Source organism: Artibeus jamaicensis, unplaced genomic scaffold (assembly GCF_021234435.1).
Source record: "Artibeus jamaicensis isolate MK-2021 breed Jamaican fruit bat unplaced genomic scaffold, CSHL_Jam_final contig_477, whole genome shotgun sequence".
Classification (NCBI taxonomy): domain Eukaryota; kingdom Metazoa; phylum Chordata; class Mammalia; order Chiroptera; family Phyllostomidae; genus Artibeus; species Artibeus jamaicensis.
Window position 1 is genome coordinate 3,703,648 of NW_026521854.1, and position 27,437 is coordinate 3,731,084.

Genomic DNA, 27,437 nt, shown 5'->3' on the forward strand with positions numbered 1-27,437 from the left:
CTCACTCCCATCTCTCGTTTCAGGGCACTAACATGAAGATGGGGAAGATACAGGGTCAGGAGTTATCGCGTGAGTAAGACCCTGTGAGGCCCCTTCCCTCAGTCAGGGCAAAGACGGCGCTGGCCAGGCAGCGATGCCGCTCCATGTTGAGACTTCACAGTGCACAATACACTGATACAAGAGTTTACATGTACACTCTGATTTCATCTTCACCATTTCCTTTTAAAGTCGCTGTCATCAACATCTCTATTGTACAAAGAATGAAAGCGAGACGCAGACCCAACAGCCCTGTGTCACACAGCTAGTGCGATGTCACCAGCATTAGTGCAGGGCTCTCCTGGAGCAATGGACGGGGTCACTCCCCCCTGCTGCCAGACTCTTTGGTTTCCTGCCCTGAGTTCCACAGAGTGTCTGCTAGACCTTCCTCTTCTCTGATGCCTCCCCTCCTCAGCCCATCCTCGCCACCAGCTCCCCCTCCCCTCAGATCCCGACAGCCAGAGCAAGCCCTCCACAACCCACAGGGAGCGCTCAGGGGGCGGGCTGGCCTCCGGCTAAGGGCTGAGCGAAACGACCAATGGAGCGTCATGGTTCGATAAATCAACATGGCTCAGGCACCAGCAGGGCCTAGATTCAAACCACAGCTCTGCCACTCAGTGTCGGCCTGACTCAACTTCCCAGAGCCTGAGTCTACCCACAGAGAAAATGGCAGTGCCCACCCTAGCCTACCAGACTGTGGGGAGGGTCAAAGAGATGTCATGAGGGAAGCACTTGGCCAGGGCCTGACCCCGAGAACTGGTCCTACCTGTATGTCCCTCTCTTCCTCCCCATGCCTCTCCTCTCACTTCCAGAGGGGGAGTCTTCGGGGAAGCCTCCTAGTGAAAGGGATTCAGTCTGCATCTCCCTGAGGACAATTGCCAGCTGCATAAAACCAATGGGTTACAACTCCAGCCTTACCCCATGAGTCACTGTCCCCGGTCTCTGGCAGCTGGGACACAGCCACCCTCACGTGCACTTGGCCACCCACACACCCTCCTGCCATGCCCAAAGCTGGCCCAGCCACACACCACGAATACAGAGACACTGTGGCACCCACCTATGCCCAGAAGTCTCTCTCAGTGCTGGCCGCGTTTCTGAGAAAACGCTGACTTACCCATACTGACAGAGACCCCCCCCAAAACAGCCACAGCACACATGCACCTGCCCCATGTAGACCCCAAGTCACACAAACCCACATGGCTCCTGGAACGCCCTGTACTGTTCTCACTCCGAACACACACACACACACACACACACACACACACACACACACATCTGATGCAATCCAAAAATTCAGGGAGAGATGAATAGTCAGGAAATCCCCTGGCTGCGGCCAGGCGGGAGGCCCCGGGGCCGGAAGGGCAGCCTGAGGAGCCCTCCACCAGCGTCAGCAGCAAGTGGCTCTTGTCTGATGGTCGGGGGAGGGAGGTGGCCATAAAGTACCAATACTCCCTCCCACCAGCCTCCTCACTGCAAACACTCCATCCCCACCCACCCCCAGGAAGATTTTTGGCTCCTTGGAGAGGGAGATGAAGAGAGCCAAGGGAGGAGAAAGAGGCACAGCACTCTTGGAAGTAGGCCTGGCTGAGACAGCCTGGTCTGACCTGCAAAGCCCCGGAGCCCTGCAGAGTCTTGGGGAAGAATTGAGATATCCCTCCTCCATCTTCCCCCCAGAAAAGATCTGCCTCCTATGCGGAGAGTGAAAGGGAGAGAGACGGCCTTCTCCGGAAGAGCCTGAGCTGGTTCCCATCGCCCCAAGCACCCAGGTCTTACAGCTTCCATGATCAAACCTTTGAACCGAGTCCTACCCACCCCCGTAACCACTTCCAGATCCTCTGGATCCAGCCAAGAAATTGGTTCTTTGGGGATTGAGTTCATAAGGAAATGATGAAAAAATAAATAAAAACCCACTGCCAAATGTACTCAGAGGAAGATGGGTTTTTCTCAAGGCAGGAAACCCATCAGGATAGACTAAAGCAAAAAGAGAGAGAGAGAGAGAGAAGAATACCCACTGGCCCAGAAAGGCCCAGGTGCCCACCAGCACCTGAGGCCTTCAAAGAGATCACAGCTCCTCCTCCCCCACCACCTTCAAAAACATGCTTCTTAAAGGAAGCTACTGACAAAGAGGTGCTGCCGAAGACAAACCCTAGTGGTCTGCAGTGGGCGAGCCCCCATCTGGGATGCCAGGGGGTCAGCTGGGACAGGGAACGGCACAAATGACTCTCTTTCCCTCCTGCCCAGAGCAGCCAAGAGCTTCTGGGGTCCTGTGGCCTGTGGAGCCCACCCTCTCTCCCTTTTTCTGCCCGTAGCCTACCAGCCTCCCACCCCACCACCACGAACTGGCCTCCACCGCTACCAGTTCCTCATCTACATTCTGACAACACAGAACATCTCTCTCCTTCCACAAGAAACCGTAAGTCCAGGTAAGGCCTTCCTGTCCTTCAAAGCCAGGGTAAATTCTGGGATGGATTGGATACTCCATGCATTAGTAAGAGTTACTGGGACCTTGACCTCTATCCATGAGCCTTGAAGGCTAAGGTCAAAAAGTGGTGTTTCTTGGGGGGAAACTGGAAGGCGTGTCCTAAAGGAAAAGCTGGCATCAGATATGGTCTCTGGACAGAAGTAAGGCCCATAGACCAAGATGGTAGCTTTGTCTGGGTGGAGGGGTCTATAAGGGCAGGTCCCAAAGGGAGAAACTGAGCCAGGGAGAGAAGCTTCCCTCCCGCAGCCCCAAATGGCATGTGCAGGCAGCTACCCACAACACTTCTGCAAGTAATTGTACCCTATAATTGAGTCCGACCTGGGCAGGAGGGCCCTGGAATGCCACCCTGCCAGTCTGTCTTCATTGGTCTTTAATTGCTCTGTCTGTCTGGTGCCACCTCAGTGGTGGGGCAGAGTCTTGCCCAGCCACGGCCCCCCAGCTCTCTGAGCCACCCTCCTGGCACTCTGGAGAGGACCCCTCCCTCCTCTGCTCCCTAATGGCTCACCCAGCCTTCTTGGCCTCACTCTTACTCCAGGACAGGGGGGCAGGAAGAGCCACAGACCCCTGGCCACTGTAATGCCACAAATGACTCGCCTGGTACTATGTGAGCCTCAGCCCCTCTCTGGGCCTCAGTTTCCTCTTCAGGAGAATGGGAAACAAGGCAAATCACGCACATTCTACCACCACCCCCACTTGAGGGAAGGGGATACAATGGGGAACACACAAATGCCGACTTGAGAGAACGAAATGCACATCTCCCAGACCGGCAGGAGGGCCAGTGGGTAGTCAGGTGTCGTCAGCCACTTCCTCTCACCCAGTGACCCAGACCAACCTCTCCTCACTGGGAAGCCACGAAGGCATTGTTACCAGCCTTCCTATCGCTTGAGGCCCCAGAGGAGAGGAGTGCGGGGCCCAGAAAGGCCCTGGTTGAGCTGCGGAGCCTTTGGGTGTGTTAGGCAGAGGCCGCCAATCACAGAAGGCTCCAGCGGCCCTGGAAGCGGACCCAGGGCAACCTTTCCTCTGGTGAACCTTCCCCAGCACCCTCAGCACCTTGCCAGTTTGTGAATCTGCTTCAGAAGCTTTGCCAAAGACGCGCTGAGGTTTGGATACAAAGAAAGATGGGGAAGAAACGCAACTTGCCCAGGCCAAAATCAATTTCTCCACGTGTCTGAATCCCCATCTCGCTTAAGACGTCCTGAAGCCCCTTCCACCCGGTTTCTGCGACTGGGAATCAGCACCTGAGCCCACCTCGCCCCCACACGTGGGAGTCTCATGAAGTAAAGCGTTACCTCTGAGTCCCACGTTAGACCTCAGGGTCCCAGTGCTGTGCTCTGGACAGGACAGGGCTCAGACAGTCCCCTAAAGCAGCCCCTCACTGGATCAAGTGCTTTCTGAGGGCCGGATGGAGGGGAAGAGGAGAGCATCCGGCAACGCCAGGGGGAGCAGTGAAGAGGGCAAAGGAGGGAGGGTGTGTGCCAAAGACACGGTCAACCCTGCCGCGCTGGGCCGAGGTCTACTTGCAGCCCACCCCCAGAAAGCGCAGCGGCCTGCGCGCTGGTCCTGTGAAAGGAAGCAGGTGAGGATGCTGGAGACTTGTGGGGCCTGTAACCTACCATTAGCCCTTTTGGATCTTTGCCAACACCGGGGTTTCTTGTGCACCCCACTGCCACCCACCTTTCATCTACCTGAACATTCAGGAACTGGACTTGCATCTGGGCAGAGTCCCTTTGGCTTCTGCGCTGTTTTGCTCACCACCAGAAATGGAGGTGGGAGAACTATCTTTCCAAATAAAGCTGCGGCCAGGGCACAGGTCCCACTGTGTGGTGCCTTCCACAGGCTCCACGCTGTGCTGGAGGCTGTGGAGAGGCCAGGGTGGCACCGGGAGTTGTCCCCTGCCCTCCAGGGGCTTACAGTCGACTTTGGAAACACTAAAGTAACAATGCAGAGCAGCTATCTAATAATTAAGCACTTAATTGTGTGTTTCTGGTGGTTGGGACAACTGGAGAATGCGTAGACTTAGGGACAGTCTTTTTCCTTCCGAAGATCCCCTTCCCTCCAGGACACCTGCCCTTGTCAGCCAGAAAAGGTGCAAAGGTATCTTACCACAGGGTGAGAACATCTGGATTCCAGTCTCTAGCTAGTGATCTGGCTTAGGAGCAAACCACCTAACCTCTCTGAGCCTCAGTTTCCTCATCTAGAAAATGAGGGGTGGATCTAGAAGAGCTGCAAGCCTGTGCCGCCCTGCGGCTCGGAGGAGCAGGTGGGGTCTGAGCTGGGAAAGGAGGAGATTTGAATCCCTGAGTGAAGGAGAGAGCGGAGGGAGCTCTGGGCTGGGAAAGCTGCAGGTGCAAAGATGTACAAAGGAAAAAAAGAAGGGAGAAGGAGCACGGCTTGCAAGGGGGCAGAATGGCGTGACGAAAGAAGAAATCGGAGGGAGGCTGTGGAAGCCCCGGCAGAGGTGCAACTGTGGCGGGCGCCAGGGACAGCCACTAGCTGGTTCCCACGGGGGAAGAAATGCCCCAACCCCTCCTCAGAGCTGACTAACCTGGAGCGGTGGGCAGAACTGACCAAAGGAGAGAACGGCAGGCACCAGGAGGCGTGGGGGTGCCTGGCTCAGACACACGCAGGGCTGATTGCAAAAGCACAAGCGGCCCTTGCACAACTCGAGAGCTCTGAGAGGCCTGGCGCCCTCTAAAGCACCTGCACAGAGCTTAGGGGACTCCCAGGGCCCCGGGCTGGGCCAGCCCTCCGGGGGCCAGGATGTGAGGCCCTGCCAAAGGGCACAGGCCCGGGGGGTTGGCTCGGTCTAGTTTTCTTTCCGTGGGAAGGCATCTGTGGAAGGAGCGGTGTGTCCTGGGGTGTGAGTGGTGCAAGCAGCCACTGTGTCGCTGGATAAGCAGGCAGGAACACCTTCCAGAGAGCAGAGGGGACAGGCCAGTGTGCAGGAGCCAGGTGGAGGGGATTCATGGAGGACAGTTAACTTGCCCCAGTCCTGTGGGGCCGCTTCCCCACCCTGGGGCTTAGGTATAATAACAGGTTTAGGATGAGAGGAGAACGTGAGATTATTTCAGTTGAACTTGTATGACTCGGTGGGGGCGGGGCAGGGGCATATTGCTCAGATCCAGGGGCTGAAACCCTGTCCAGGGTACCTGTTTGTTCTTCTACTCCAGGACAACATACGTGGGGTCAGCCAATGGGAGATGCTGGCACCCACACTCCCGTGTGACCTGAGACAAGCCACCTCACATCCTAGGGCCTCGATTTCTACATCATCAAGATAAGGGGTTAGACTAGTTGGTCTGCCACGGAGTCATCCTGAACAGATTTGCTCCCAGCTAACCGCGCTCTCCCCAGGTCCAAGTCTAGCCAGACAGACGGAGGGAGCAGGCGAGCAGGCTCCACTTGCCCGCCACCCCCACCCACTTCTCGGTGGTCCTTCAACCACCGAGCAGGTGGACCTTCAATCTGGTCCTGGGCTTCTGGGACTACCCAAAAGGCAAGGGTTCTGGAAGAGGACCCCTAATTCTCTTGCTTATGGTTTATGACGTCTTAGCTTCCCATTCCCTCCTGCTGCCTGTACACCACTCCCTCCTGTCCACACCGTTTTTCCCGCCACGCTTGGCGTGTTTCACAAATGCTGTTCACGTTCACCCGGACAATGCCCGGAGCCCTGAGGACAAGGCACCTTGCAGGAGCTGCGAGAGCTGCCGGCACAGAAGTGAACCTCGTGGACCGAGTCCTGGCCCCTGGCTGTGTCGCCCAGGGAGGCTCCCAGAGGTAGAGCAGGGAGATATTCACACCGCTCCAGCACCACCTCAGCCCAAAGAGAGGGGAGCGCTGGAGGGCGCAGACCCGGTATGGCGCCCTCTGGAGAGCATGGGCCTGGGGTCACTAACTGTGTGCCCCAGAGGCCGAGGCTCCCCTCCCCAGGTCTGGAGCCGGCACGGCCTCAGGCTGTCTCCTCTCAGCCAACCCTACCTGCCCTCTCCCACTCCTCTGAGGCACCCACTTAACATTCTGTTGGCCTTCCTTAGTCACCTGCCTTTATCTCTCTTGTGTTAGTCATTTTTCACTTGTATGGGCCCTCTTTTCCCCGTGAGACTATAAATTCCTTGCAGGAAGAGCTCACGTCTGTCTCGCGTTTCCTTTCTACCACCGGTCTCGGTGCTCAGCCCACAGTGGACTTGCAGTCAGTGTGTTTGTGAACGGGCCCCACCCACACATGCACATTCACAAGCCTCAAGCACACAGATCCGTCTATTCTCACACCCCCACGTCCACAAACATGTCGCTGTCAACTTCCTTTAACACCTGAAAAGACGGCCACCTCTGTGAGCACCGTGGCCGCAGAGGGCGATTTCGGCATCCACACCCTCCCTGTCTCCACGCCGGACGGGCAGGGCCACTTACGTGCCCAGCCTGTCCACCAGCCTGCCCTGCGCCTTCCTGGCCTTCTCTCACCCTACCTCCTGGCAGTGCGGGGTGGGTGGGACAGTGGCCATCCTCCCCCCGGGTGACTGAGGATGCGAAGCCCGCAACAGTGAGTGGCTTGGTTGATCAAGGGTCCTCGGTTAATAGCAAATTAGTTTTCTTCTGCCTTTTGGAGCAAAGTTCTTTGTACCTGTCACCAGCCCGCCCACATGCCCTCTCCTCCCACCCAGACCACCAGACTTCTGGGCCCTGGCGTGGGGACAGAGAGGGAGCGAGACCATCCCGCTGCCCCCGGCATCCTCGGCCAGCAGCAACGCCCACCCAGGGCAGTGCACCGCACGCCCCTTCCCCATGGCTGAGCGCTGTATGGAGCTGTGTTCTGCCCCATGCCATGCCTCAGCCACCTCGCCCAGAGGTGTCACGAGCTGGCCTCATGCTCCTCTGGCAGGGAAATCCCCTCTCTGTCCCGCAAGATGACGTGCCACCACTTGCTCCAGAAACCTCTACAATAAGGCCACGAGCCCAGGAGAGTGCAGCCGCACCAGGGAAACTAATGGGCCATGCTGGACTCTGGTCACCGCTTCACAGGGCAGCCTCGGAGCCCTGCAGAAAGACTGCTCCTGGCAAAGCGGGATGCAGGCGGCAGAGAGGGGTCTCTCTGGGGTTCTGGACGAGGCAGCCATAACCTCCACTCCTCCAGAACCTCAGTGGATTAAATGCAGCAGCTCTCGAGGAGCCACCCAGCCACAGGGGTCAGAGAGAAGGGGCAGGCAGACACTTGCCTTCCACTGGGGTTTGTCTCGCTTGTGGCACCGAAGGCCTGTGGGGCGCCGCGGGTGATTCAGACAAGGGATGCTATGTGGAAATGTCTGAAAGCACAGGCCAGTGGCATGAAGACAGCAGAGCTCTGAGCAGAGTCAACAGGCGGAGGCGTTGGTGTGGAAGGACAGACGCTGGGAGGAGATGCACCAGGCTCCGTGGCAGCGAGGGGCAAGCAGACCACGGTGTACGCGAAAGTGGAGGGACGGGAGCCCTGCCTGGAGACCGACCCCCTTCCACCACCCCACACACACACAGACGCAGACACATGCAGCCCACTGCAAAACAGCTCCACTCCCCACCATGACCTCCCACGGTGGTTCCCCTGGCCAGGCCCCAGAACCCCCCAGGCCCAGCCCCTGAGTCACTGTGTGGGCTCGTGCCAGGCAGCCCTCTCCTGCCTCCCAAGGGACCCACCCACCCGGCAGAGCTGGTAGGACTGGGGACCTGGCAGCAACTCAGATGGGGCCATCCTGGGCGACTCTCGGGGAGGCTCCCCGGCCGGAAACCGCCTGCTGCCTCGCAGGCCCCGCAGCCCTCTTGGAGCAGCAGGCCCTGGTCAAGCCCAGCATCGGCAGTCCAGAGCGACACTGAGCACATCCTGGGGAAACCACGGATGACCGCCAGCCAGCCAACACCACCACCAGACCCTGGAGTGACGGCGTCAGGTCTCCACTCCTTCCCCACACCCACCCAGCCACAGGACGAGAGGGGGGTGATCTGCTGACTGGGCCGCTGAGAGTGCTTGCCCTCTCCGGGTCTCCTGGGCCCTCTTCTCCAGAGGAGCTGGTTCCCCCTCCCCACCTCGGGCTCTCCCAGCATCAGCCTCTCACTCCCTCCGAAGTCAGAGTGGTCAGTCCCCTCTGCCCCAGCCTCTCAAACTGACAGGATCAGCCACTCAGCAAATATGCTCCAGGAGTAATTGGATGCGATAGAACATGGGCTTTTCAGCTCCTGCATGGAAGTCTCTGGATGTCATTTAACAGCACAAAAAAATAAAAGACTGGGGCTTCCCGCCCACCACCGCCAGGACACCATTAATCTCAGAAGAAAGGCATCAGCGCTTCTATCACTGCGCCAGCCCCGCGAAGAGCCAGACAAATTACCGTCCAAGCCTGGCACTCAGAGGGGTGGCTTTCAAGCTAGCGTTCCATTCTGGTTCTGTCTTCAGGGCCACTGTCCCCCGACGGGAAGCAACGGTGCCTCTGCCCAGGGGGCGAAAAGGGGCAGGCCAGAGAAAAGAGGGTGGCCGCCTTGGTTAGACACAGCTCACCTACCTGGGGTGACAGGGCAGCTTCGAGCCACGCACCCCAGGTCCCAGCAGAGACCATGGTGGCCCCGAGGAGGTGCCCCCAGGCTCAGTACCCCACCCCCTGTTCCAGAGCCCACCTGAGTGAGAGCCCACCTCCCAGTGAGGGCTTCCCGACCCCCACTGCTCAGGCTGAGAGGGAGACACTTTGGGGCCTATTAAAGACCGAATGACAGGTCAGGTGGGTCATGTCTCTTGGCTAGAGTAAGTAAGGACACACAGGAAATAGTTTTCCTATGCTGTCAGGAAGTCTTAAGAGTGGGCCTGCTGGAGAGACTGGGGGTGCGGCTGGGGGTGGGACCTCATCTGTGGGAGGTGAGGGACATGTTGTGCTGCTGGGCAAGGCCACCCTTCGAAGGCCTGGCTTATCAGTCCGGTGTTAATTGTCTTATGAACTCATTGAGGGCCAGGGTGGGGCCTGGATGAGTCAGCTCCGCTCCCCCATGCTTAGCAGACCCCAGGACAAGGCTGTCGGTACTCGGAGGCCTGGACCCCAGGGTCTGAGATTCTCTTCAGCTTAGAGTCTCCACGTTCGAGTGGAGGAGCTGTCTACCCTGTTCTCCCGAGTCCTACGAGGGAGGGGCTGCCTGATGAGGTGTAGCATCACTTTCTCTATGTTGTGGGTGCCTGGTTGACCCTAATGGGCTCAGTGGGGCTGTCCACCCTGGGGTGAACCACTCCCAAAGAGTGGTGAGCACAGCAGGTCTGGGGAGCTGGGGGTGGAGACAGTGAGTGTCCAGACCTGCCTTGGAGCTGTTTACAAAAACCCCAGCCTTTGTAGTCAGTCCCCAGAACTCCAACTCAAATGAGCTTCCAAATGCTTGGGGCCGCTCTCCCGCTTGTTAAAGACAAGGGCCATTCCCCCCCCCCCCGTTCACCGCCCCCCCCCACCATGTCTGGTAGAGACCAGGCACACAGTGGCGGCCCAGGAACCCCTGGTGGCTTTAGATAAGGTTCCCGAAGTCTCCCCTTGGCCCACTTCTGTAACATCTCTAACATCTAATCTCTGATGACTAACACCTTCCCCATCAGCACCAACCAGTAGGTGAGAGGATGCCTGAGTCTGATTTTGCAGGATGGGAACGTTACCCCCTAGGTTTGGGTCAGGATCCGCCTGCTCATCACATGTGGCAGCCCTGCCCTCAGAGGACCAGAAGACCAGACCTCTACATCCAGTCACTGGATGGCTCGGGAGGCAGACATCAGACACCCCACTTCTTTCTCCCTCCAGCCGGAGGCCTTTGAAATGCAGGCACCACCCTGCCCTGTCCCTGGAAGAACCCATCCTGGGTGGGCCCAGGGGCCAGGGGGAGGGGCCCGGGCGCAGGCAGCAGCCCTGGGCTCTTCAGGGGACCTGCAGGCCAATGCAGCATGGGGCTTTCCTCTACACAGTGACCATGGAAGCCACAACCTCCAAGCTCCCCGTATCTCCTCGCACCCCCTGAGGGTCTGACTCACCCTCATTCCTTCTAGAACTCACAGGGTCAGTTCCTCTTACTCTTTGTGGCAGGAAACGGGGGTGTAAGGAGTCACAGCCAAGCCAAGGGAGGAGGCAGCATGAGGCTAGCGGCCGGTGGCACTGTCCCCACTCTCCTGAGGGACAGAAGGGCTGCTCTGAGGAGCTGCCCAAGAAGCCCAAGAACCACAGGACTGACGGACACGGGACAGGGAAGGAGCCGTGACGGTGCCAAGGCCACCCAGGCCCCATCAGAGAAGTCATCTGAGCTGAGGGAGGGTGCACCACTGCAGAGGGAGCAAGGTCTCCCTCGGGGTGCAGGGGATTTCTTTCCGCCACTTGCCCTGATCTCGTGATGAGTTTCAATTCCCTCCTTGCCACCCAGGTTCCTTCCTGCCCTGCTCGGTGGGGAAGGCCCCCTTGTCCCCATGCCCGCCACACACCAGTTCACCCAGAGCCCCTCCCCAGCGTGCACATGCACTTACACATGGGCGTGCACACAAACAAGTGTCCACACACACACACACACACGTGCTCACATATGCACAGGCTCTCCCAGGGCTGTGAAACCCACAATATTTTCCCAGCCAGCCAGGCTCCCTGAGTGTTAAGGCACAGGCCAGGCCTCCTAGCGGAAGCCCCCACAACGTCAGTGCCACACCTCAGCCCAGCAGCAGACGTCCGACGGGTGAGGCTCTTTCCAGGGCCTGGCCACAGTGGCCCCAAGAGGACTCCTGAAACTGCTGCTTTCCAGCCCAATCTGAGAGCACAGTCGCTGAGCCCGATAGGAGAGGAAGGGACCTGAAGAGGCCCTTCTCCCTTCTCCTCATGAGGATGAACTGGATGAATGCGAGTGAGGTTCCCAGAACCGTGCCTGGCACACAGAAAGCTCTATGTCCATGTTTTACTGCTATTACTATTTTTGGCATTATTATTGTCATTATTTTGTTTCTTTGGATTAAAAATTGTCCTCCCCTGGAAAATATCTTTGAAATGCAGACAGTCCCTGTGGAGAAGGGAGGTAGATGGAGTGCAGCACCCTAAGGGGTTGTGAGTGCAGACAGAGAACCATGGGCGGGCCAGCGGGCGACTGGGGGAGGGCCTCCAGGGTGCCGGCTGCTCGCCCTGTTCTCTTCGTGCACCTCTGTCCTCCGCAGCCCCAGGCTGGACTGGCCACTACCCAGCTCTGCTCTGGACAAGGTCTTCCCTGAGCAGTTCCTTCACCCAGGAAAAGTGACTAGATGTTTTTTTAAAGAGGAAAGAAAATACAGGATACCCAGTTCAATTGGAATTTCAGATAAACAAGAAAGAATTCTCTACTGTAAGTATGCTCCATGCAATACATGAAACATGCGCTAACAAATGATTTGTTGTTGATCTGGAATTCTGATTGAACTGGGTGTCCTCTATTTTCTCTGGCAACCATCGGCCAAGGGTGCCTGAGGCCCCAAGGTTTGGGAAACAAGAGCGTGGGAATATGCCTCTGACCGCTTCCCTCAGCCCCTCCCCCGGGCCCTGGGCTGTGCCCTCCCTGCTCTGCTAGGAGGCCTGTTCATACTTGCCCTAGAGGATGGCTCTCCCCCAATGCCCCTGTGTTTTCTCCCCTCAAGGAGGGCCCTCTGACCTGGGCACTGACTGGGCTTCTCCAGGTCCCAGCCTGGAGACGTCTTGCCCACACTCAGCTCCCCTCCAGGATCCAGGTGCCCCGGAGCAGGGAGAAGGGGCCCTGGCCATACCCCCTTCTCCTTGGCTGCTACCACAGCCAGGGCTCCTTTCCTGGCTCCGAGGCGGTGTTTGGGGTTCAAGAGAGGAGAGGAGGCCAGATGAATGGCCCAGACACACCTGGGCCATCTCCACCCCAGTGGCTGGGGTGACCAGGTGTGAAGAGCAGAAGCATGAAAGCCTCAGTCATGGGGTCAAGAAAGCCTGCAGGAAAAGGGGGCGGGTGAAGGAAATGCGCAGACCACCTGACCAGGCATTTCCCTTCTGCGTGTGCGTGAGGAGGCAGAACTATGCAAAACCAAGGGCACTGGGGATGGAGACCAAAGGCCGCTCTTGACTCAGTCCAGACCCCAGGTCCCCGTTGTCTTCTGGGGAACAGCCCCTTTCCAGGCTCTCTGCCAACACCCAGGGGAGTCCCTGTAGCTAGGAGCCAGAGGCACTCCCAGGTTCTCAGCCCAGTGGCCGAGGTCACCTGCTGTCTCCACGCCACCAGAGCTGGCCTCCCTCTCACCCTGCCAGCTCTGCAGTCCATGGTTCTCTCTCACGGCCTCCCTGTGGTTTGTTTGTCCTTCTAGGCGCTTGGCAACTGGACCAATTTCTGACACGCTTCAACCTGAAGGAACCTGCAGCAGCCACCCAGTTCATGACCCAAAATCACATGGACCCACCACCAGTCCGAGCTCCCGGGGGCGGAGGAGGTGGCAATGTCCAGATTCCCCCCGGAGGAGGGAGCAGTGAGCCCACATACAAACCCAAACAGGCCTCAGGCCTTGCCTTGCCGGTGTGCATCCACATCGCCCACCACCTATGGTCTGGGTGAGAAGCCGCCTCTGGGTGTGGAACCCCTTCTCTCCCCAATTAAAAATATCTCCCAGGTCTCAGTGATTGGATATTTCATTTCCTAGCCTGTCCTCCTTCAAACACCAAGGGGAGGAACTCCACTGATGTCCAGGATGGGGGCCTGTGAATACAAGCACAGGGGGCTGTGTTGGGAGCAGGGGTCTAGATGGACAGGGAGAAGGTGAAGACCCCCAGCCCTGGACTGTCACTGGAGTGCACTGTGGGACCTTGAGCCAGTCACCCACCGTCTTCATTCTGCTTCCTCAGACATAACGTTGAGGTGGGAAGAAGAGGTAGGGGCGGCTGGTTTATCACCACGGTCCTTTCCAGCTCCGACATTCAACACAATTCAACTATTGTGGGCACCTACTGTGTGCCTGACCTTCTGCTAAGTACGGGGGTCCATGTGTGCACAGGGCAGACAAAAGCGGAGGCTTGCTTCACGAACCCAGGAGGGAGCGGAAGACTCATCAGATGACCACAAGCAAATTACGGCATCCGCGACAAGTGCTCCGAGGGTGCCAGGACTTGCTGTGACTGGGGAGAGGGATCAGGCAAGGCCTCTCGGAGGAAGTGATGTTTAACTTCAGGGCTGAAAAGCAGGTACAGGTTAACTACGAGTAGCCATGGGGCAGAGAGCGTGCCAAATAGAAGGAACACCTCGGGGCTCCATGGCTACCAGGGCTGAGGGTGGCATCTCCCAGGAAACAAAAGGCCAGTAGTGTGGCCACCTGGACATGTGAGCAAAGACTAGAACATGCCAGGCCTTGAATGCTCAAATTTTGGACTGTACCCTGAAAGCAATGGGAAATCATGCAATGATATGTGGACTGGAGGGAGAGAGGGGATGTAACCTGATTTGTGCTTGTAGAAAGCTGTGAAGACCTCCTTGGCTTCTGCAGGAAAAGGAACGTTGCTGTCTCCCTCCCTGGATGTCTTCTGAATGTCTCTTGGCTTCCCCTCCAAGGATACCTTGGAGGCATCTCTTAACTACAGTCTCTTTCACAGCCTCAAGTATCTCAACTGCCCACCCCCAACTCCAGTCCTGTCAGCACCTCCAATCTCTGCTCAGTTTCCCTCCAAGACTTAATGACCACCACCCCCTTCCTTGGCTAGAGCACAGCAATGCTGGTGACTTGTGTGTGCAAAGTGCCTCGAAATCCCCAGACGTAAGGGGCAGGCTGCAGCTGGGCACTGCATTAGTGCCCTCTTAGAGCCAGGACCCACATTAGCCAGAAAGCAGGGGGGCCCTGGCCACCCCCTCAGCCCAGCCAAGCACACTGCCAGGCAATTGGAAGATTTTCATGATGGGCTCTGAAGAACACAATGAGCGGGGAGACTGCACGTGTGAACAGGGAGGGCAGTGGACCATGCTTCCCCCGGCCTGCGTAAATTCAGCTTCCGAAGCCTAGGACACCAAGCTCTAGTTCTGGAGAAGATCCTTTGACGCCACCTGAGGCAATAGGAACTCCTACTCCCTTCTACCCCACCAGACAAGCTTGCCAGCAGAGCTAAAAGAAGAAACAAAAGGAAATGTCCATTTGCAGTGTCATGGAAAGCAGTCCCTCAGAAGGGACTTTGTGGGTGTCTGCGAACCTCACACTCCCCTCGTCCCCCACCCCGCAGGCCCAGAGTGTAATTGGCAGCTCTGGTTGGGGCCCAAGCCGGGGCTAAATGGCAGGTCAGCTTCCTAGAGCAGCCCCAGCTGGAGGCGCATCCTCCCCTCTTCTGCTTTTAATTCCTTGTGGCTAGCATGTTTATTTTGGGTGAGGAAAAAAATCGGATGTTTATCCTTCGAGGAAATTATCGGCTTGCTTTCCTTCCTTCCCCCCGCCCCTTTCTTTCCCCCTGGTGTTTTTGGGCTCTTCCTTCGGTTCCAGGAGAGACCCCCACCCTGCTAGCCCCAAAACGTGAAAAAAGAACAAAGCTGGCCCAGGCTGGAGGCCACAGACGGCCCTGCCAGACAGTCCCTGGAAGCCGCAGAGAAGGAGGTCCCAGTGGCAGGGAGACAAAACCTGGAGGCCGAGAGACCTTGGGGAAACCCACCCTTGACTCTCAGCTCTCTGCCTGTGCAACATGTGGGGGCCCCGTCCCTTTACACGGCCTCCTCCCAGAAGGAACAAAATGAACATGTAGATTACTGAGAGCTCTCACGAAGCAGCTAAGAGGGATATCGCACACGAGAGCACCAGCATCCCCTCTGCAGGGTTCAGGAGGACTGGTACTTTTATCACCATCAGACCCCACTTGGTGAGCACCTTCCGCATCCCAGGAACTGTACCAGATGCTTAACATGTGGCCCCTCGTTCAGTGCATTCCTGCACAGCCTCACAGCCCACGGGCCCTTCATACATGTTCTCTCATTCAGTTGTCACAACAATCTAATAATGTAGGTGTTGTTGTTCTCCTTTTATAGAGGAGGAAACTGACATTCTGGTAAGTCAAGGAACCTACTCCCTGTCTTGTGACTGGTAATGATGAAATCTGGGGTTAACTCAAGCCTTCTCACTCAGTGCTCAGAGGCCACGAGTACTCTAATTTTGAACTCTGGGCTACATAAAATAAAGACAGGCGTTCCATTTATTCAGAAGCCAGGTGGGCCAAGAGCGAAGGCTGGAAGTTCCAGGAGAATTTAGAGGACTGTCTCTCCCAAGCATCTTCCCTTGCCTCAGCTTCAGCTACTCTCAATCAAGTGTGACTTGTGGGGAGGGCCAGCTCCTGGATCCTCCCAGCAATGGCCTGACCCAGCTCAAGGTCATTACCATCCCCCACCCCACCTGCCCAAGGCAATCACCCCAAGAGTTTACCCTCCTCAACCCACTAAACCCCACCTCCCTCCTGTGTGTTAACTGCTCTGAGAGAAAGAAGGGAGTGGAAAAGGAGAGGGAGCCTTCTAGGAAGGCTCCCTGGTGGTGGTGACAATAGCGATGGTGGTGGCGGTGGACGGTCCAGGTATCAGGGCTGAGCAGCTTTGACATAGGAGGAAACCCTGGTAAATGCAATAGGTGGTGTGGTTTAAAAAGCACAATTGTTCTTCCCTAGCATGCCTAAGTTAACATAGAATCCTACCACTTGATAATCCTGTAATTTCGGGCAAATTCCCTGTTTTGTACCTGTGCTTCCTCTGCAACAGAAGTAAAAAAAACAATTAAATGTAAGTAAGTGACTTTCTTAAAGCTGTGCTGCAATGGTTAAATGAGATAGCATGGAAGATAGCCAGGCGCAATGCCAGGCCGCAGGCTGCCCAGTGAACGCAGGTTTTCCTCTCTTTTCCTGCCTCCACCTCATCTGTACTGATCCCCAGCTCAGTAACAGGGAAGAGTCACCTTCCCCAAATGAGAGTCCTTCTCAAGAGACCCATCAAAGGACCAAGCCCCAGCCCAGCATCCCCCTCCCAAGCTCAGCAAACACTGGGTGGCTTGGATCAGGAGAGACAACCCAGTTCCTTAGCAACTAACAAGCACTTCCCTGTAAAGACAAAGACCCTTCACTCAGAATGCCCCCTCCCCCACCCCTGGTCTCTCCAGGTGACTGATCTCAGTGCAGGAGTGGGGCTAGGGGCTGCCCACCCCCCAGAGGTCCAGAGACCTCCTGCCCCACCCTCCCAGCAGTCCCGATATCCCCTGTAATTATCCCATAGCACCTTTCATCCGGGTGCTAATTACCTTTCACATTTAGCCCCAGGGGCTGATGGGAGACACAGGAGGTGTGCGCACACTTGCACAGACACACAAATGCCCATATGCATCTCTTCTTCTAGAGGACCTCCCCCCGCAATTTCAGAGACGGGAAACTAAGACTGGCTAGAGGATCCAGTTCCTTCAGGGTTCCCATCTGATCTGAGAAGCAGGAGCTGCAGAGCCTGGTTCAGGGAAAAGGGAGGACAGGGTCACTGACTATTCTGGGGGGTGAGGGGCCGGGAAGAAGAGCCTTTTGAAAGGACTGTGGAAAACTGCCAGGACAGAGGTCTTGGCTCTGAACGCCACCTTGGTGCCACCATCTGCAAGCTGTCCTGCTTACCACAGAAAGAGCATTTCAAAGGGAAAAGGAAATGTTTTAATATAAAAAGAAAGGAAGAGAAAGCATAAGAAAGAGAAGGGGACAGAAAAGAAGGACACACGGCCGGCCGGGCTGTGCGGCCTGATGCAGCCAGAGAACCACCTAGACAGCGGGAGTGGAGGCCTGGTTGATTGGCAGCACCTGCGCTGTCATTCACTGCCATGCAAGCCCCAGCAAGTTGGCCGCCCTCGTCTGGGCCTCGGTTCATTCACCTATGAGATACTTTGGGACAGTGTTCTCTGAGGCCCCATTCTAGCTGGATGGTCTGCAATTCTGTGTGGTTATTGAGTGAAATGGTAGAGAAAGCCACTCCCACCGTCCCCTTGGCTGGGAGGTGAGTGGAAGCCACTAGAACAGGGTAGAGAGAGCATTCTTGGCATTAAGAATAAAAAAGAGCCAAGTGCCTTTGACTGTAGGAACCAGAGAACCTGACAGGGGCCCAGAGGAAAGAGGAGTCGCTGATCTGGGACCTGAAGACCCTGGGTCTGCACTCAGGGACAGAGGGCAGAAAAGTGACGCAGGCCCCGGGAAGGGCACAGAAGCAACCCGTTTGTTCCTTGTGAACTGGAGCCTGCCCCACTGCCTACTGGCACTGCCATCAGTCAGCTGGGCAGGGGGCAGAGGGTTCGAAGGAAAGAGGCTGAGCCTGTCAGAAAGGTCAGCGCAGCAGGGCCCTGAGTTCCAACTTTCATGTTCATTCTCATGGAGAAAGTGGACAGTGGGCTAAGTAAGCCTCCCTTAGGGCCCGGGCAGAAGGGCAAGCAGGGCAAGTGCCCTAAAGGAGTGCACACAGTCTCCCCGCACTTACACACACACTCACACACATTCACACACACACAGGAACAACTGGATATGCACACACATGCCAGTCATCCTAAAGCAACGGCTCCTGTACGCATGTGCTGTGGCTGTCACACCAGCGTACAGTCAGCCACGCTTCTGTACAGGTGGGGACTCGGCCGCACGACAGGAACCGAAGGGACTACGAGAGAAACCTCGAAGTGCTAGCCTTCCAGAGGTTTGTCCTGTGTCATGGCAGAGGGTGTGGATGGACAGACACAGGGACTGCCAAGAGTCCTGTGACAGGGAGGCCTGTGGGAGTTGGGCTTCAGGAGAGGACAGTGGGAAGACAGGCCAGTGAGTAGGAGATGAGGCATTCCAGCCAGAGCGGTGGAGCAGCCTGTGGAACAGAAGGGCTTCCAGGAGGAAGGCCTGACAGGGTGGTGAGGGTCCTGAAAGGAAGACAGACATGAGGAAGAAACCAGCGAGTCCCCAGACAGTGCTCGGGTAGGGACATGCTCACACTTGCTGCTCACTAGCCTGCCACCAAACCCGGATCCACAGACGGCACCTGTATCTGCCCCCTTGAGGACACTGGTCACCACTGTCCACACAGATGCAAGCGTGAGTGCACACTGAAACACACCTCTGCTGTACGCATCCTGCGTGCGCACACTGTAAATACATCAGCCCACACAAAATCACATGGTGTACACACCCACTAGACACTCTAAGGTTTCGACTCTGCCAAGCTCTTTCTAGACACTCATGCAAGCTGTGTATACGGGCATCGTTCAGCCTGGGTAGTTGCCAATGTAGGATTTGCACACACGTGCAGTCTACATATATGCACATCCACTTTGTTCACAACCTACATACACACCTGCCCACGCTGGCACAGACACACCCCACCTTGAACCAGACTAAGGACCAGACAAGGTCCAACCCTAACTCTCACTTTTCAGTCTCCTGAGATATTGTAGCAAGTGGCTTGGGGGTGGGGGCAGCTGTGGAGGGTTTATGTGTGCATGTGGGGGGGGGGGGGTGGAGGTAGGGGAGGGTAAGGGGAGGTTCCGGCAAAGGAGAGGACCCAGGCCTTCCCCTGAAGTCTACAAGGAAGGCACTGAGACACAACCAGCAGCCTGACCTCTGGGCCCTGCCCAGCTGCCAGGCCAGGGACAGAAGGAGCTAAAAGTGGCCAGTCTGAATTGCTAAATCTGTCCCCAGTGGAGAAGGGGAAACGCGTCAGTTCCCTGGGGAAGTGGCCGAGCCCAGGGTGGCCACAGGCCCCTGGGCTTCTACTCCGATGGAAAAAAAAAAGTTGCTCAAATAGATCTGACGCTTTGTTTTCGAACCCAAAATACCCTGTGTCGGCAGGCGGAAGTGTGACCGCGGGAGGGAAGTGGGGCGAGAGGGGAGGGTTAGTTTCCATTGCAGCGACTTTTTCTTTCATTTGGGGTCTAGAAGCAGCTCTCCCGGCGATCGGAGTATCTGAGAGAGCACGTGTGCGGGAGGAGAGTGCGGCTCTGAGATTGGGGCTGGGGTACCCACGGCCACAGTCACCCTGGGCCCACCATCCGCCCCGCCCTGGGCCTCTGACAGCCGCTGGCCAGTCGTCCTCTCTCCTGTCAGAACTTTCTCTCAGACCAGCTGGTGGCCGGCTGAAAAGCCAGTGGGGAAGAGAGACTGAAGCCAGGAGTAAAGAGAAAACTTACAGGCAACTTTGCCTTCAGAGACTTTCGTTGGTGGACTTTGATGTCATTCTTTTAAAACAAAGATCATACTTACACACAAAAAATTCTAAAGAGCGTCCGATACAGCAGCTAGATGACAGCACAGGCCCCATCTCCCCGTGTAGGAAGGATGTCAAGGTCCCGGCAGTCACGCTGGCCCCAAAGCGCCAGCACCCACTGCCACCCCTCTCTCCCTTTATACCAGCTCCTCTGTCCTGTGTCACTTATCACCACCTCATATGTGTTGACTTGCAGATGGACAGTCCCCACCCTGAGCACTCATCAGACCTCCTCTCTCCCCGCAGCAAGGACCTGGGCTGTTTTCCTCACTGCCATGTTCCAGATGCCTGACACAGAGCCGGCTCACAAAAGATCATTGTCAGCTGGGGAAACAGTAGGGAAGGGGGACGTTCTGTTGCCTCATGGGGACCTGTTAATTCAAAAATCCTGAGGCCTGCTACACCAGATACTTGTGTTGGGGGGGAGTGCAGTGGGCCGAGAGGGGGCACAATGGAATACGACACAAAATCAGAAGGGCTGGTGGACCTTCGGGAAGGCTCCAGGCAGGAGAGTGGCAGGTAGACATTTATTAAATACACAGAGAAATGTAAAAGGGTCGGTTGGATAAAGTTGACTGAGGACCGTGTTTGGTTCATCACTTCGAATAGGGGTATCAGAAGAAAGGCTTTTGGGAGGAAGCGGTGACTGAACTGCAGGACGAACGCCCTCAAGACCTCGAGCTGCGAGTGCCCGGGAGGCAGCTGGACGCGCTGCTGCACGGAGGCAGGATTGGGACCGGTGGCCCAGGGCCTGTGAACCCGCCGCAGTGCAGAGGCGGCCGTGCGCCTTCGGTCCCTGGGTGATATTTACCGGCTTTTAATGACGGCGGGGTAATCGTCCTAATGAACAACTCCCTCCGGGCTCGGGGCAGCAGACTACGAGGAGGAAAGCCGCCAGTGACTCACGCTGACTGTGCTTGGAGCCGGCTGCCGCCAGGCGCGAAGAGCGCCCGACCCCCTTTCCTACTCCGCGCGCCCTTCCAGCTCTGTCCCCGGGAGCACGGGGGCCCCGAGGCCCGCAAAACCCTGCTCCGCCTAGGAGGGGCTGGCAAACCCGGCGAGCCCACCGTCCCCCTCGGGAGCCCGCCTTGAGACTTCTCCTTGGGCCCCTGGCCCCTGCGCGGGTCTCTGGCGTCCCCTCCCCGCTCACGGCCTCAGCTCTACCGGGCGGGCTGCCTGGGTTTGGAAGAAAGTGGACCGTGCTCTGGGGCGCTCAGCGCCCCTGCTGATGCCGGGCTCTGCTGGGATTTGCATCTACCCTTCTAACCCCACTTTCTCCGCCAGTGCCTCAGTTTCCCCGGACTGAGTAGCAGTAGATCAAGATTCTCCACACCACCCCCCACCCTGCCCCCGGGTGGCGGGAGTATTAATTACAGTTCATTCCCGGCTTTGAAGATGAAAAATGCCAAGGATCATTACCACCCAATTAACGGGGCTATTACCACTTGAGTTTATGTCTGATTAATGCCGCCCCACCCCCACCCTGGAGTCCATGTTGCCAGTGGACTCCTCAGGCTTCATTCTCCTGGGTTCCACACCCACAGTTGCGCCCTGTCCTGCTCCTGCTAACAGCATCAGGAACCCTGGGCCTGGGAGTCATTCTTCAACAAATGTTCATGCAGCACTCCCATAAGCCCAGTTCTAGCTGGGGATAGGAGAGCCAAGAGTACAGCCCGAGCCCCTGCCTTTCTGGAGCTTACTTCTAGGAGGTGCTCAGACCCCCCCCCCGGGGGGGTCTAGCTGGCCCTGGCCCAGCGCTGCCTCCCTCCTTGCCCTTTAAGACTCCTCACTGGTCCACAAACCATAACCAGGCCCAGACCAGGCACTGAGAGAGAAGTCCTGGAAGGACAATGCCAACGGGTTCTCCCTAATAGAGATTAAAAATAGTAATAATACAACTAACATGAAAACGTGGGAGAGGGGAGGGGATCACAGCCCCTAGCACAAACTACCCTCTCCCCTTCTCTCCCCTCCCCTCCCCTTCTCAGACCGCCCCCTGCTCCTCTCCTCACTCCTGGGTCTCCTGGGTCCTTCCCCAAGGAATTCATTAAGCCTCCTTCCCCCCAGTCAGGCCCTCCCCTTTCCCTGAACAGGTCCCTTCTGCTAGCCCACACGGACCCTGCCTCCTCTGAGCTCCCTGCCTGCACTTCCTTTGAGACCCTTTGTCTTGTGCAGGCTCACTTCCACCAGAGCCTCACTCCTCACTTCCCTTCAAGCCGCCTGCTCCCCGGCAAGGCAGCAGGACCCCCGTCTGGAGTCTGCTCCCCCCACACAGAGTGCACAGGAAGTGCTCCCTGGGTGTTTGTCTCACTGAAAGAGAGAGCTCTGTCCCAGACCTAGGAGCGCCACCCCCACAAGGAAATGGAATCTGGGTGGACAGTGGACCCCCAGTCTGTGCAGGGGGAGGGGACAGTCTGTTCTGGGGTGATAGAAAAGAAAGGACCTGGTGGGAAGGGCCAAGTGGGTCCCTCTGCTCCTCAAATTGACTGAGTTTCAGGATTACTCGTGTGGACACTCGACCTGAGTCAACAGACTGTGATGAAACAGCTGCTGGGGATACAAAGAGGAATAAGACTCAGTCCCTCAAGCTCTTGGGGGGCTTGATACCATCTTTCGTCTTCCAGTGACTTTCCAGGTGACACTGGGCCAAACAGTTCTGCAGTATGCTGAGGGGCAGACTTCACCGCCTTGTACCTCCAGCCCTCAGGTTGACGGGGTGGGGCCCGGAGCAGCATCAGTCTTCACCCAGTGGGTGTAAAAAGGGCTTCACTTTCTAAGAAGGTTAAGGCATGACAACAGTGGGGAAGCCCTGTGTGCGCTATCTGGTGAAACAGGCTGCTAACACAACTGAGGAACTCAAACACTGGGCCCCCCAAACTGCTTTTCCCCGGATCCCACATTTTTGACTGCATAGAACTGCAAAGAAGAACCCAAAAGGCTGCCCCCGACTTCTCACCCTAAGGGATCAGGCAAAGGACCTGCTCGTTTGAGGCTGAGAAGGGTCCTGAGGCTGGGGGCTGATAAGAGACAAGGATCTAAAGACCACAGCCGTGTCTGGTTTCCCAGAGGGTTAGGAGGAGAGGAACCTACCAGCCCCGTGGAGCCAGCCCCTGTGCCAGGGTGAATCCCGACCCCAGCAAGAGGCTGGCAGTGGGAAGAGCGATGAGAAAACCCTGCTCGGATAGCTCTCCTCCCCTCTCTTTCCCTCCTTTTCTCTCTCGCTCCCTCTGACTGCAGCCCCTCTGTCCCCCCACATTCATACTTTTCTGGTTCATTTCAGATGACAAAATTCCTCTTTCCAAAAAGCCTCATCCCCCAAGAGTCCTTTCTGCAGAGACAGAGGTCCAGAACCAAAAGCACAAGGCCCAAAGTCACACAGATAACTTATGACAAAACCCAACACTCCTGATCAGGGCTCATATTTTTCCATTAATTTTTCCAGGTCTCACCTTCCATCTTATGACCCGTCTTCCCTTCCTGCCCCAGCCCAGCCCGGCCTTAACCCCTCATCCTCTAGACAATCCTCATCCCCACCCCTAGCAGTCACTCGCTGCCATGGACTTGTGTCTGAGGAGGGGTCCCCAGAGCCACTTGGGTCCCCACCCAGCAAATGTACTTTATAACAAGTCTTTCTCCCTTTAGTCACCAGATTCTCCCAAAATTGCTTGAAGCATGATTTAAAAAAAAAACAAAAAAAACTGGAGATCTGGTTTGGCTGGTAGACTGGTATGGCTCAGTGGACTGAATGCAGCCTGAGGACTGAACAGTCACTGGTTTGACTCCCAGTCAGAGCACACGCCTGGGTTGCGGACTAGGTCCCCACTGGGCAGTTAGGGGCATATGAGAGGCAACTGACTGATGTATCTCTTGCACATCGATGTTTCTCTCCCTCTCTTTCTTCCTCCTTCCCCCTCTCTCTAAAAATAAATAAATAAAATATTTTTTATAAAAAGAAATAAAACTGATTTTATTTCAACATGCTTATAATGAGTGGGTTTGAATTTAGGCACAAACTGATGTTTAATATGGAAGTAGGTGATTGGCTGGGACAGTACCCTATAGCCTGAGACAACCTACGGCAGTGAGACCCGAGCTCAGAGTGGCAGTGGCCATTCTACCTCCTGGCTCCCCTCGACCTCCCTGAGTGCGGTGCCCTCTTACCCTTACCATCCCCTGGGTAGGCGCTCCTCCCCCCTCCCCCCTTCCGGCATCCCAGGGGTGCAGGGAGGCAGTGCTGCAGTGAGCCTCTCTTCTACTCGTTGCCTCCACCGCTTTTACACCTAGCCCTCCTCTAGGCCACATCTGCCATCTCATTTACTTCCCCTGACAGTCTTCGTGGGGACAAAGAGCACAATGAAGAGCGGTAGCTCTGGAGTCACAAGGCCCTGAGTTCAAATGCCAATTCAGCCACTTCCTGGCCAGGTATCCTCCAGCCAACTACTCAGACTCTTCCCAACACTTTATATCCTTCATTAAAAAAAAAAAAAAATTGTTGAGGGAGCAGTCCTAAAAGCTTCCTCAGAGATTGTTGTAGAGAATGAAGAAAACAAAGTATGTCCCCAGGGCCCCTATTCAACCCATCTTTTGTGGGTACAGAAGCTCCGAAAGCCTGAAGCCTCCACAGCCCCCCAAAGAGGCTGAGCCCCGGCTCAGAGCTGGAAGCCCCACACTCCAAAGTCATCTTGGCCGTCAACACTGAGTCCCTTCTGCAAGCTTCCAGGCAAATTCCACCTGGCCTCAGAGCTGGCTGGAACCACCAGGCAAACGGTAGTTGCCTCTAGAGCACCAGGGAAGTCTGGCTGGGGAGAGCTCACCCGTGACCGGCCCACCTCTCCTGGAGCACCCCAAAATGAAAAGCCACTGAGGACCGTCGAGAGGACTGCCATTCCGGAGTCATCCCACCAGGGTGGGCTCTACGCACAGGGCCTGGTGAGATCTGAGGAGCCGTGGGGACACTCTGTGTCCGAATCTCCTGTTCCTGTCATTGGGCCTGATATCCTCAGGCCACAGTGAGACCTCATTCCACCAGCAATGATGAGCACCTACTGTTCTCCAGGCATGGAGCTAAGCATTGGGCTTAATGTCTTTGGGTTACATAGTACCCTCTCTAAGCATTTTCTTTTGAAATGCAAATACCCTCTGAGAAGAGCAATGAGAAGAGCAATGTGTGAACTCACTAACACCCCTGAATTCATTGGGGTTTTCTTTTTTTAAAATATTTTACTTATTTATTTTTTAGAGAGAGGAGAAAGGAAGGAGGAAGAGTGGGAGAGAAACATCAGTGTGCAGTTGCCTCTCATGTGTCCTCTACTGGGGACCTGGCCTGCAACCTAGGCATGTGCCCGGACTGGGAATAGAACCGGCGACCCTTTGCTTCACAGGCCCGGGCTCAATCCACTGAGCTACACCAGTCAGGGCGGGGTTTTATTATTTTTTTTTTAAGACAGTAGAGAAAGTCTGGACATCTTTAGCAAAAAAGGGGGACATAAAGTTCAGAGGGCAAGGTGACTGCAGAACTAAGGAGCAAGACAGAGCAAGAACTGGGCCTTTTTCTTCAGCAGATGTTTAGGGCCACCTCTCCTCCTTCCTTTATTCTTTCCCCAAGACCAGCACACCCACTGTCCCCTCTGTGGCAAGCAGCCACAGAGCCTGTAAGTGCAGCTGGTGAGGTTAGCTGGAGTCAGGAGAGCAGCCAGAGGCCGGGCGGACTTGGCCCGGCTGCAGAGGGGTCGGGCCTGCCTTTCACCATCTCCTGGGTGAGGACACCCTGAACCAGTGCCTACTTGCCCTCCAACAAGTCCAGGGCTTGGAGTTCAGGTAATTAGGCCCTTGGCAATCTCACCTGAGCCCGCCAATAAAACAGACAATCATTCCCAGCCCCTGTTCAGGAGGGAGAGAGGGAAGGAGGAGGGAGGGAAGAAGAGAAACTTTTCTTCTATGCTGCATTCAAGGCTTGACAATCAAAAGGAAGAATGCTATTATTCTACAAGCAGCCACTCCCAATACCTTACCCCCATTCCATACCCAGAGTTGTCCCCTCCTGTCACGCAACCCTGGCCTCCAACTGCCACCATCATCAGGGTGACAGGGGACACCTGTGTGGGCTGCCACCTGAACAGGAGCCAGGCCGTTGAGGGCCTATGCTTGCAGCAGCAGGCTTCCCCCAGCATGACTCATTCCATGGCAGAGGGGGGAAGGAAGGGCACCAGCATCCCCCACCCCACCCTGAGAGCCCTGGCCACCTTCCAGAAATATCTAGGAGGATGCTCCAGAGAGTTAAAGGGCCACTGAGTGACTTCTGTGCACCCTGCCTCATTCCACCAACAGCTACTGAGGGCTCAGTCCTCACCTGGGCTCCTGCAGACTGCAGACCATGTCTTACCCATCTCTCTATTTGCGAAGTGACCAGCAGGTACCTGGCACACAAATAAGACTTTTCTTTTCCCCTAAATAATAAACATTAATACTTCTGCTATATGATCACACTGATGTGGGACCGAAGTCCACACTTGGCCCTTTTCACTCCCTGTGTCATTTATACTCATTTCTAAGACACAAGCAGAACGGGCTTTTCTGCCACATGACAGGGTGGGCGAGAATACAATTGAACAGTAGTGACTGCCATTTAGTGAGTGCTTTCTGGGCTCTAGCATAAGTGTTCACTGTATGGGGATCATCTAAATTAATTCTGTCTAGGGTACTATTATCTCAATTTACAGACAAGAAAACTGAGGCTGAGGAAGAGCTTTGTCCAAGATCACACTGAAGTTCCAAGGAATACTTATTTAATTGAAGACTCTTCTGTTATGTCAAGAACTAGTAGGAAGGAGAAGGAAGACATGTGTGTCCCCCCTCTCCCCCCAAAAAGCTCCTATCCAATTTCACTAACATGTAAGCAGGCTGTGGAGCAAGCCGGCCAGACCTACTTGGGTGTGACAAGCCCAGCTGACCTAGAAGGGTACGAGGGCCATCTCTAGAGAGGCTGCACTCCTCCACCTACCTTCTCTGGGGCCCTGGAAACACTCAAGGATCCCAAATGTTCCCACTGCCTCTGCTTTCCTAACACAGGTCTCTAATGGAACAAAACTGGCGATTCTCAGCTCCTCACTTTCCTCTCCTGGAGAGAGGTCTCAGCAGATGGGGAGGAGGGGTATCACGGTGGGGTCTTCCGAAGTTGATCTGGGCGGCCTGGAGGTCTCTTCCTTTTTTCCTGTCACCCGCAGAGGCCGAGCTGTGCCTCTCGCGGGGAAACGTGGGCACTGCAGTCAATACTGGGGCCTGCGGTTCGCCCAAGGCCGCGGACCTCACAGCGCCTCCAGGCTCTCAGGAACCTGCGGAGACCCCGCCACCTGCGGGTGCACGCGCAGCTGGAGGCGCCTCAGAGGGACCAGGACTGGGACGAGAGTTCTGGCGAGTCAGAGCCGCCCCCGCCTCGTCCCTACCACCTGGTCTACGGCCAGAGGCCGGAGCCGCTGGCTAATATTTCCCGCCCCCCAGACCGCCTCCCTAGGTGACGCGACAGCCTGTGCGGTTCCTTTAAAGGCTGCGGGTTCCGTTCTTCTTTCCTTTTCCACTGGTTGCCAAAATATGCAAATTCGGGTACCGGAATCTGCAGCCAAATCGAGAAGGAGAAGGGGCGCGGCCGGCGCGTCACCGGATCCGCTCCTTGTATGGCTCTTCCCGGCTTGGCTCGCCGCCCGGCGACCCTCCC

At 56.2% G+C, this 27,437-nt stretch overlaps 1 protein-coding gene across 1 annotated transcript in view; it reads left to right on the top strand.

The window, feature by feature from the left end:
- PEBP4 (phosphatidylethanolamine binding protein 4) overlaps positions 1-13,124 on the top strand; it is a 245,740-nt gene extending 232,616 nt beyond the window's left edge. The window contains exons 5-7 of the mRNA XM_037152670.2: positions 24-69; positions 2,346-2,459; positions 12,831-13,124. Coding sequence (XP_037008565.2) covers positions 24-69; positions 2,346-2,459; positions 12,831-13,075 — 405 coding nt within the window. The 3' untranslated portion in view covers positions 13,076-13,124. The remainder of the gene's footprint in view (positions 1-23; positions 70-2,345; positions 2,460-12,830) is intronic.
- The last annotated feature ends 14,313 nt before the right edge of the window (positions 13,125-27,437 follow it).